Source organism: Neolamprologus brichardi, chromosome 18, assembly GCF_056152115.1.
Source record: "Neolamprologus brichardi isolate AB-2024 chromosome 18, ASM5615211v1, whole genome shotgun sequence".
NCBI classification, from domain to species: Eukaryota; Metazoa; Chordata; class Actinopteri; order Cichliformes; family Cichlidae; genus Neolamprologus; species Neolamprologus brichardi.
The window spans coordinates 24,571,595-24,581,750 of NC_142121.1; the positions used below are offsets into that span (position 1 = coordinate 24,571,595).

General features: G+C 39.9%; 2 protein-coding genes across 3 annotated transcripts; one reads left to right on the forward strand and one right to left on the reverse strand.

Annotated features, from left to right (window-relative positions):
- Nucleotides 1-956: 956 nt before the first annotated feature.
- Nucleotides 957-5,030, forward strand: sf3a2 (splicing factor 3a, subunit 2). The gene is made up of 8 exons (XM_006786639.3): nt 957-1,042; nt 2,413-2,667; nt 2,780-2,826; nt 3,001-3,110; nt 3,226-3,275; nt 3,529-3,669; nt 3,763-3,831; nt 4,413-5,030. Exons 2-8 carry the CDS (start codon nt 2,470-2,472, stop codon nt 4,680-4,682), a joined length of 885 nt encoding a protein of 294 aa, XP_006786702.1. The 5' UTR covers nt 957-1,042; nt 2,413-2,469; the 3' UTR covers nt 4,683-5,030.
- Nucleotides 5,031-5,230: 200 nt separating this feature from the next.
- On the reverse strand, nt 5,231-8,233 carry LOC102791392 (uncharacterized). Of its 2 annotated transcripts, none has more exons than XM_006786641.3 (7): nt 8,118-8,233; nt 7,445-7,545; nt 6,487-6,515; nt 6,319-6,394; nt 6,112-6,246; nt 5,927-6,021; nt 5,231-5,849 (listed from the first exon to the last, which is right to left on the reverse strand). In XM_006786641.3, the coding sequence occupies exons 2-7, from the start codon at nt 7,536-7,538 to the stop codon at nt 5,484-5,486; spliced, it is 795 nt and encodes a 264-aa protein (XP_006786704.2). In that variant the 5' UTR covers nt 7,539-7,545; nt 8,118-8,233; the 3' UTR covers nt 5,231-5,483. The 2 variants fall into 2 exon arrangements, with proteins under 2 accessions (XP_006786704.2, XP_006786703.2); XM_006786640.3 differs by having other exon boundaries at nt 8,122-8,219.
- Between the last annotated feature and the right edge of the window lie 1,923 nt (nt 8,234-10,156).

Sequence of the window (10,156 nt, forward strand, 5' to 3'; positions counted from 1 at the left end):
CGCGTTACTGCCCTCTGCAGGTCAAAAATGGCTCCTTTGCTCTGTGCCCTTTCTTCTTGATATTTACAATTGAACATGTGTATATATTAGTGCTATTTCTTACATTTGTAAACTTTGTAATATATTGTATTATTTCATTACTTTAGACTGTTGCTGTTATTGTCTTGGAGCAACTGAAACCCACATAATTTCTTAAGGATTATTAAAGTATTCTGATTCTGATTCTCTGCTGGTATTACAAATGTATTTGTAATGTCTTTCTAATACTAGAGGTCAGCTGAGAATGGCCAAGCTGGTTCAAACTGTCAGGAAGGCAACGGTAACTCAAATAACCAGTGATTACTACCAAAATATGCAGAAGAGTGTCTCTGAATGGGCAACACATTGAACACTGAAGCTGATAGGATATAGCAGCAGAAGACCACATCTGGTGCCACTCCTGTCAGTTACGAAAGGGAAGCTGAGGCTACAATTCACACAAGCTTATGAAAATTGAATACAGAGGCAAGAAGCATATTTATTGGTGCTGCCACATTTGAATGGTAGTGTCAGAATTTGGGGTAAAGAACATGAAATTATTGATCCATCCTGCCTTGTATAAATGCTTCAGGCTAGTGGTGGCTAGCAGAACTTTTAGGCCTCTTAGCACCACAGCTTACCTGAAAAAGTAAAATGAAAAAAAAATTAAGAAAAAAAACTAAAAAATGCAAAACTTTGAAACTTATGTTTTAGAATTGTGTTTCGACTGAAAATGAAATAGGAAAAACGCCAGAATTTCTAAATGAACCACTGAGCAGTTTATCTTTTTTTAATTAATTATTTTTTACCTCCTGTGTCTGCCGCTGTGAAACAATCAGAAATTTAAGAACACGAAGGCCCCCCTTATAGGTCCAGCCGTCGTGTTGGCTGGAGATCCAGCCCAGCAGGTGGCAGTAACACACCAGAGGGATTTTTACAAACCACCAAAACCCGGGAAAAAGAATCTACTGAAGCGCATGCGCACAACAAATCAGATGAGCGTGTCGCTGTCGTTGTGAAACTGGTGAGTGTTTTAATAAAGTAATCTGTTTGTAGTCTCCTAAAGTGTTTAACTTTGTGGCTAACGGATGTGGTCATTTTGCATTTTTAATATTCACTTTAATCATCTGTATTTGTTAAAAGCTTTGCATTACTATTTGGTAGCACCATTAGCTTAGCATTAAAATTGCTAGCGCATTTAGCGGCTTTTGTATGCTAAAATGCTACAGCTAGCTAGATGTTGTTGGGATCATTTAGAAGAATGGATTTCTTTTTTAATAACGGGAAGAATCTTTTTTTTTGCTCGCTGGTAAATTGCCACCGATAACTTAACTTGGTCCCCTAAAAACTGCTGTTTGGGCCTGACTCCGCAGTGTTCATGTTGACTCTTTGTATGGACGTTAGCATTGGGAATCTTCGTATAGAGGGGATTGTAATGACGAGTTGCTTTTAAAACAGGTTATATGACCCATATAGGTTTGAGCAATAAAAATGTGTCCAGGTTAGAGCCTTAGCTAAAACACAAGTAATAATGCAAATCTACACATGATGCTGTTGTTGTGCTACAGCCCTGGAGTGCAGGGTTATTAATGTCGACCTTCACTGGCAGTACTTGTTAGGGCAAGGTAATATGGCCAAAAATATTTATCACGATATATATTTGAAAATTTGCGATAACAATATAAATGACGATATAATTGACGCGAGACAAAATATTTTAGAACTCCACAACTTTATCAGTGCAACAAAACAAAACACACACATCAATGTATTTTCACTTAAACAAGCAGCTGTTTTTTTATGTGCATTAAAGCTATATAAAAATTTAACAGTGCAAATGCAAATTCCTTCCTGACAGTTTAACCAAAAGGCATTACCAGTGGAAATTTGCAGACATATCCTGAGCTTAACCATGTATAATATCCACAAAACTTAAAAAAGTGGTTATACACACACAATGCGATAATATTATGTTGAAGCACAGTACATATTACTCTGCAAGGCTCCTGACTACAGTACCTGTAATGCTTCGACAATCCATCAAGTGGTGCGGCTTCGTAGCTTAGCAAAGTCGTACTAAAACATTTTTTGACAGATTTTTGAGCGCCGCGTACTGCATAAAATCGGTACGGTACACCACTGAAGTTGCACCATTTTTACAAACCAATTCTGGTTCATCTGTTTCATTCAACGATACGCTTTCGCCCTTCTCATTCTCTGTCACCGCCTGCTTTTTCCGCCATGTATGTATGAAAACAAAGGCACTGCACATGCGCGTTTTACCCATATTCTTTTGCGATATTTCATTTTCTTATCATTGCCTAACATTATACCGGTATTATGAACGGTATGATATGGCCCAGCCCTAGTACTTATTGTTTTATTTTTCACCAGGTAATCAGGGTAACTGTCAACGTTCGTGTGGCTGTTTAAGTCCAAAACCTTGCAAAAATGGATTTCCAGCATCGAGCTGGAGGGAAGACGGGGAGCGGAGGGGTGGCATCTGCCTCTGAGAGTAACCGTGACAGGCGAGAACGGTTACGTCAGTTGGCCTTGGAGACCATTGATATCAACAAAGACCCCTACTTTATGAAGAACCATTTAGGATCATATGAGTGCAAACTTTGTCTGACACTTCACAACAATGAGGTGAGGGACACATAATGAGACATTTCTCTGTTAACTGAATTTGTTTTTATTTCTTGTCATATGGATGTCTTATTTGAAAAGAAAAATTAAAAAATGTCTCTCTGTATTTCAGGGAAGCTACTTAGCTCACACACAAGGAAAGAAACACCAGACCAATCTGTAAGTCCATACATTATCTGTGCTGCAACACAGAAGTGCAATAGCTGTAACTTTATGTTCTGATTTAATTAAAGTTGCTGTTTAACACAAATGAGTCCCAATTTGAAACTTCTGGAGAAATTTAAATTTAAAGAAATGTAATTTTGAGGAAAACCTTTTACATACATTTTTCAGAGCACGGAGGGCAGCCAAAGAAGCAAAAGAAGCTCCTGCTCAACCAGCTCCAGCCAAAGTGAAAGTTGAGGTCAAGAAGTTTGTCAAAATTGGTCGACCAGGATACAAAGGTAGGCAAGCTCTGGCATTTTATATGGTAGTCACAGTTTGGTTTATAATACTAGTTTCTTTAAAAAATGCATTGTTAAAAAAAAATATGTTTTTTTTTTTTTTAATTATTCACAGTGACCAAACAGAGGGATCCAGAGATGGGACAGCAATCTTTACTTTTCCAGGTTTGTATATTTTGAAAGAATGCACATAATCCAGTATCCTTTTGAGGCCACGTAAATAAGTTATTATTTGTGTGCTTCAAACAAAAGCAAAATGCTCACTTATTCTTTGGATAATCTGGTGAGTGTAAAGGGGCTTTACGCTGAAACTGGATCACAGGAACAAATCATAACCTCATGCTCTAACCTGCAAAGTTTCACAACACCACAACAGTAAAGGCCATGTGTTACTGACCTTCTTTTCTTGGCCCATCAGATTGACTATCCAGAGATCGCTGAAGGAATTGGACCCAGGCATCGCTTCATGTCTGCTTACGAACAGCGCATTGAGCCTCCCGATCGTCGCTGGCAGTACCTGCTTTTTGCTGCTGAACCATATGAGACCATTGCTTTCAAGGTGAGACCTGCACTTTTTTCTTCCCCTTATGTTTTTTTTTCCTTTGTCATTTTTTCCTTCACTCATGTAATAACAAGATGTTTGCTGTTTTAGGTACCCAGCAGAGAAATTGATAAAGCGGAAAACCGCTTCTGGACCCACTGGAACAAAGAAACAAAACAGGTACCATGTATGTTACAGAGTGTCTGCCAGTAGAGTTATTAGGTCCAGCAGCCAGAACCAATGGGAGGGGTGAAGCAAAGTGGGCACACTGTGTGTCAAAAACAGAACAGCAGAGGTGTAGATTTAGCTTCTTTTCTGTCTAGAAAAACTGTCTGATAAGATGCGCACCTTGGGGAATTTTTCCCGTCTTTCCGTATGAGAAGACATTAATGTGCTGCAGAGTGAGCGAGCTCTGAATCATTGTTTACCTCATTTACATGCAACCTAATCTAATTAGTAAACAAACGTGGGTGAATGTCAGCCCGTGGGTGAATGAAGGTAAAATGGTCGCTTGAACTTGTTTATAGTTCTAACTTTTTCAAGCTGTTATGCACAAATAGCAGTTGATAGGAACAGTGAGTCAATAAAGTGACCTTAATATTTGTTCTATATGTTTACCTCTTCATCTTAAAAATCCTTGTAAAAAGTTTCTGTGATACACTAGTTTAAACTAGTGGAACTTGTATATTAGTTTTCCTAAATTGTTTCTAATAGTGGAAACATGTCTTTAATTGTTCTTTTTTTGTTGTTGTTCTATCCAGTTTTTCCTACAGTTCCACTTCAAAATGGAGAAACCTGTTACCCAGTCGAGCGGCCCAGCACCTGCTGCCACTGTGAAGCGTCCTCCTCCCCTTATGAGTGGAGATCACCCATCAAACGACTCTCTGCCCCCTCCCCCTCCAGGGGGAATGCCCATCCCTCCTCTACCGCCTGGTGCCCCAGGAGCCCCTCAGATGCCCCCACAGATGCCCATGCCCCCCATGCCAATGAGGCCACCCCCTCCGGAGGGCCTTACATTAGCTAATAACTGATCTCTGACCAGTGATCTGTTTTGATTGATTTACTTTGATTTCTGTAATGGTGTGTAGTCACACTGCCCTGCCTGTTTACAGTGTCCATCTCCTTGTAGATACTGCAGTTATGTTTAGTTTTATTATTTCTGCAAAGGGTTAAAGTTCATGTTTATTGGAGTTTTCAGTCTTTGTTTGGTTTATGTAAATGTGCAGGGCAGTCTCTTACTGCAGCATCATAAATATGACCACACTCTTTTGTAATAATATCCACATTCTGGATATGGAGGTGTGATTGGAAGTTTGTATTTTAGGATTATGGTTTTGTAATTAAATGTTTTGGACAAACAGAAAATGTTTGTGTCATAAGAGTCTTTGATTTTACAAAGATATTCCACCAAAAGATTTCTTGAGTGTTCTTTAAATACTGAATCTCAGCTTTGCTTATCAGTGTGAAAACCTGAATTTACTGAGAGGACAATTTTTTAACTGGGCTCTCTTTAGTGGCTCTACAACAAGCTAAACTGAACAAATGAAGTCACTTCTAGCAACACACAGTTGACATTTTAACTGCATTTGAATGGGCATAATTTATTCAGTGCCACCTGTCAGAACCAGAAAAACAAATTGGTTAACAAAATGCCTCCATTTGAAATAAAGCATTAATACACCAAACCACCAGAAGGCATCCAAATCTATAACAGCACTGAAAGTCGTGTTAGAAGATTTAATTGCAAGCACACTTTAAGGCTTAGATTTTGACAAAATTGCCACCTTTTAATAATGAATAAATCATACCAGCTGATGAGAAAATAGCTTCTACTAGAGTGAAATTATACTTCTGGACTCTTTCTTTTCTTTCTTTTCCTCTGACCTCTTATTTTCCTGAGCAACAGCCTCCTCATCTCCTGCATCTTCAGGATCACCTTTTTTGTCTCTACCTTTCTTTACTTTGATTTCTTCATTTCTGGCTTTCGTGGCTCTCCTGTCCTTTAATTTCTTATCTCTTTGCTTTATGAGTTTCTTATCTGGAAGTGGTTTGTTTCTCAGAGCTCTTAATCCTCGTGCTGTTGCTCCTCTCTTTGATTTTCCCCTTTTAACCTCTCCATCATCATCATCGTCCTCTTCTTCCTCGTCATCAAAGTCAGGCAGCCACCAAAACACGACTTCCCACAGAGATGTTTCAGGCTGCCGGGGGAGAACAATCAAACAAAATGTTCACGCCACCTATGTTGATCAGCGATCATTTTTAATCGCCAATTTACCTCCGGCAGTGGTCTTCTGTGTCGCAGTGAGCCTGATCGCCTCATTGTCAGTCCAGTTTCTTGCTCTTCAACTGCTTTGTGACCACGTAAGGTTTCTGTTTTGGTTACAAGAAAGGATCACTCACTCACAGTAGATGTGCTATTTTCATACCTGAGTTTTCACTTTAGTTCACTGGTTTACTTGCCATTGAGCCTCTGAAAACCTGAGGTGAGCACCAGGATGGTAATGGCCACAAGCAAACAGCGGTTCAGGGTGACGTTCTCCCACGGGGTTTCGATCTGAGTCGGATTCTGAATGGACAAGGTTTTGTGCAAGGATGCTGAAAGAAAAAAGAAGTTAACAGGATGCACGAATCAGAGAGACAAGGGTAGGGGAGAAAGCTGGGACTCACTTGGTTTGGGGAAACTGACTTCTCTGGTTATAGTCTTGGGTTCTGGTGCTGGCTGCTGTGGAGCTGGAGCCATTTCCTATTTAAGAACAATGTGAAGGTTAATAGAAAAAGTCTTAAGGGCTGTGAGCTGAGTGAAAAATTGTTAATGCTGGTTGTTTTCCAACCTACCTCTCTGATTTTTCTGGTAGCGTACATTTCTGGAAGGGACAGATGGAGATTTAATGAAGGGTGATATCATACACCATTAACAAAAAAACAAAACCCCAAACAGCCATGCACTCAATCTGGAACTGGTTTGTTTACATCGATTAACATATATTCATATACTTGTGCTGGCTGAACACATGTTTTTCAATTTTATTAACTCCTCTGTAGATAAACTACAAGTCATCAGTGAAAAATACTGTTCTGGTTGAAAAGACTGCAGGCATGCTGGGAGCTCCGGCTGGCTTTGAGCTGAATGTTAAATGCTATGTTTCCCCATCTCAGTCTAGCATGCACTTAGCACAAAGTTCAGGGTGAGGTTGATGCACTTGATCATTAACCAATAAAAGAACAAAAGCCCAGATTTTTATGCCCAGCGCAAACTCAGATATGAGTGTGAGAAGCAAAACTATCATGAAGCTGTTGGTGCTATTGTTTTCTACAGCCATTGGTGCTATTTGATAGCCTAGCTTGTTAGCCGCGCAGAGAACCATTTGACTTCTACACTGTCAAGACCAAACCAGCTAAACTGTGCAATAAACTGTGACAATGAGTCTGAAAAATTTTTCTCCAAAAAAAAAAGTTTTCAGAAACTCCTGCTGTAGAGGCCTTGTGAACATATGACATGAAAATATGATACTTTCCTTTTTTTGTTTAGATTTATGTTTCAGAAGATGTTATTTTTGTGGAAATAAGCTCAGTGCACCCCACTGTACTGAAAAATGATCCATCCAGCATGGCTGTGGCTCATTATCACTGTGTTGCTTTCCACCAGGAATCAGATTTCGGTGGCTCCTTGTGCTGCTGTTCCCTAGTATTTATAGAGTTGCACGCATATCCTGTATTTGCAATGGAAGAAATCATTTATGCATAGTCATTAACAATTCAGTGCGTGTGTGTGTGTGTGTGTGTGTGTCGCCACCTGGTTTGCGGATCTGCCTAACAGGTTTCTGTGGAGGAGGATCTGCTCTTGGTGGCCATAACTCCTCTTCAAATGTTTCATAGCTTTCTTCCATTTCTTCCCTGAGAGAGATGGAGGAGAAGAAACATGGGAGTAGCAAATCATTTTAATTTTTCATGTTTTAGCAGACAATCACAAAAAGATCACAAAAGCTGCAGAGGCCAGTTCAGCTTTTTTAAGGGATGTTCTTGCTTTTGCTTAAGTTCTGAATAAGTTCTGAATACAAGATAATTCATTGGATCGCACTCTTATCACAGTTGTTCTTATCACTATTTCTTCCCCCATAAAAAAAAAATCCTGATGTCTCATTGGAATTCAGTTTTGACTGCATAAAACGATACTAGTAAAAGGTCAACTTTGCCACTTTTGCATTAAATTAAAGCGGTTTTCTGACCTTAACATTTACAAATGAATACAGTAAGGGCCTTATGTGTTGCATGACATTTCTCAACGGACACTGAGGTAATGCCCTTCCAGGCCTATAAATAGATAAAGCAATGGTACCAGCAGACAAATGGATACACACTATATAAATACACAAAAAATTAAAGCCCCAATGTTTCTCTTATATTCTTGATCAATCTCTTCTGTGTTTCAGCTGTAAAGTCAAACCCCAATTGGAAGAAGGACCTACCTGCCTCAACATTTGGGGTCCCCTGGGCAGTGCTGGGAAGCCTTTGTCACAGAGCTGTTGTTCCTCCACAAAGATGGCAGCTGAGTCTCACTCTGAACTGTCTGACAGCCAAGAACAGGTGGCGGAGAATGAAAAAACAAAAAGGTATTGGGTGTCAGGCGCTGACTGAGGGAGGGCTGACATTAACATGCTTTATGCAACCACTAGAGTGATGAGGGTGGGGGGAAATAACCAGTTCTGAAAAACTCTGACCCATTTTGGATAAATATCACTTTGTGTCCAAGGAGTCAAGGAGGAAAAGTCTCAACTTTTTGAACAGCAACGTGCTGCAAACAGTGATTTTGATATTTTTAAGCAAATGGTCAAAAATGCTGCAAAAGAGAGGTGAGTGGGTTTTTTTTATTCATCTTCAGACGTTTGAATTTTGTATTATTACTCACCAGCAGAGAGCGCTGCTGCGCTATTAGGGAGATAGAGTCTGTGGCACTTTGCTCTGCAGATGAGGCCTGTGGTCTGTCAGATAGATTAGCCTTCAAACAGACAGAGGGTCTGCCAAATTTCTTTTTATGAAGCTACATCTGCGATGCAAGCACTTCAGATACATTAGGCCATTTTGTCTGAGCAGATTATATTCATGCAGAGGCTTTGCAGCATATTTCCTCTTTTTTCCCCTTGTTAAATTAATAAGACAAGTAGGTATTGTCATTCTGTGTGAGATGTGAAGCCTCGAGGCAAACTCACCCTTCTATGTGACATGGAGGCCACTAACAAGAAGCCACGCGAACAGATGTAAATCTGATTGGGTTATATCAGGGTTAGGTGGTTGCAGGCCACCTTTATGTGGGAGGGGAGAGGAAGTGTTGATAAACAGACTTGTGGCGATGCTGATGAGTCATACCTTTGCTGGTACTGTGCCCAATTCCTGTTGAATCGCACACTGCTTTAGCTGTCAGTTATTAAAATTGGATGTTTGCTCTGTAGCCCTTGAAGTGAAGAGACTGACCTAAACAAACCGGGGATATACTCTTTGTTTTCCAATGTAACGCAAGCAGCCTCCAAATATATTTCGTTCCCCAAAATGTGTTAATTGTTTGCAGATCTAACCCGCAGAACTCCGACCAGCATTTAGCTGATTTTCAGCTTTTTATTGCATTCTTTTTTTAAAAAAAAAATTCAAAACACTCGGTATGCTTGCTTATAATAATCCTGTCTGTGGCCTTAATCGACCAAATGCACACTCTCACCCCGCTGATTTGTCGGTACTTATTAGTCCCAAGGATGCTCCTTCACCGCGTGCTAGAGTGCGTCATCTGTGTGAAGAGTTCTTTCTATTATCACTGATTGAAAGCTCATTTGATCTGGATAAAAATAATTCCACCAAGTTTCAAAATGAACATAGAGATTTAATTTTTTTCTTTCTCAGCACTCTGTAATCTGGGATTCTCCTTTCATCCTTTATTGAGCACACATCAAGGTAATAAAGTGAAACTTTGCAAGTTTGGGACAAAACCTTAAAGAATGTTTCAAGGGCAACTCTAACCCCCCTGTGGACACATTTTATCCAGTATAAACGAGCAAACATTGCTCACGGACATGTACGTTCCAGATTCAGGCACTAGAGAGATCTTAGCTGGGTGAAGCTTTCTGTCCCCTTTTGTCCTTACATAATGGGGACTGTGCTCAGAGAACAAGCTGCCTGTCCAGCACGCAGTGGGAGCTGCTCTGTGCCCTCTCTCACTGAGTAGCACGAAGGAGCGTGAAGCAGCATTAGTTGTAGTCTGTCTGGAACATAAAGGCCTATGACGCCTTGAATATTGTTTCAGTCTTTGATTATTTTAATTGCTTTTAATTACACTGTTAGATCGCTTTAGTTTGAAGTCACTGGGGAAAAAAAAGACCTGATATGGCAAACCTTACAATTAACGTAGTTTTTCTGGTGCTGTAGCCTCAAGACTTCACAAACCAGAATACGTGACCACTCAGAGACTTGATATATTAGAGTCTCAACTCCCTAAAGGCTTGGCTTATTAAAAATACAA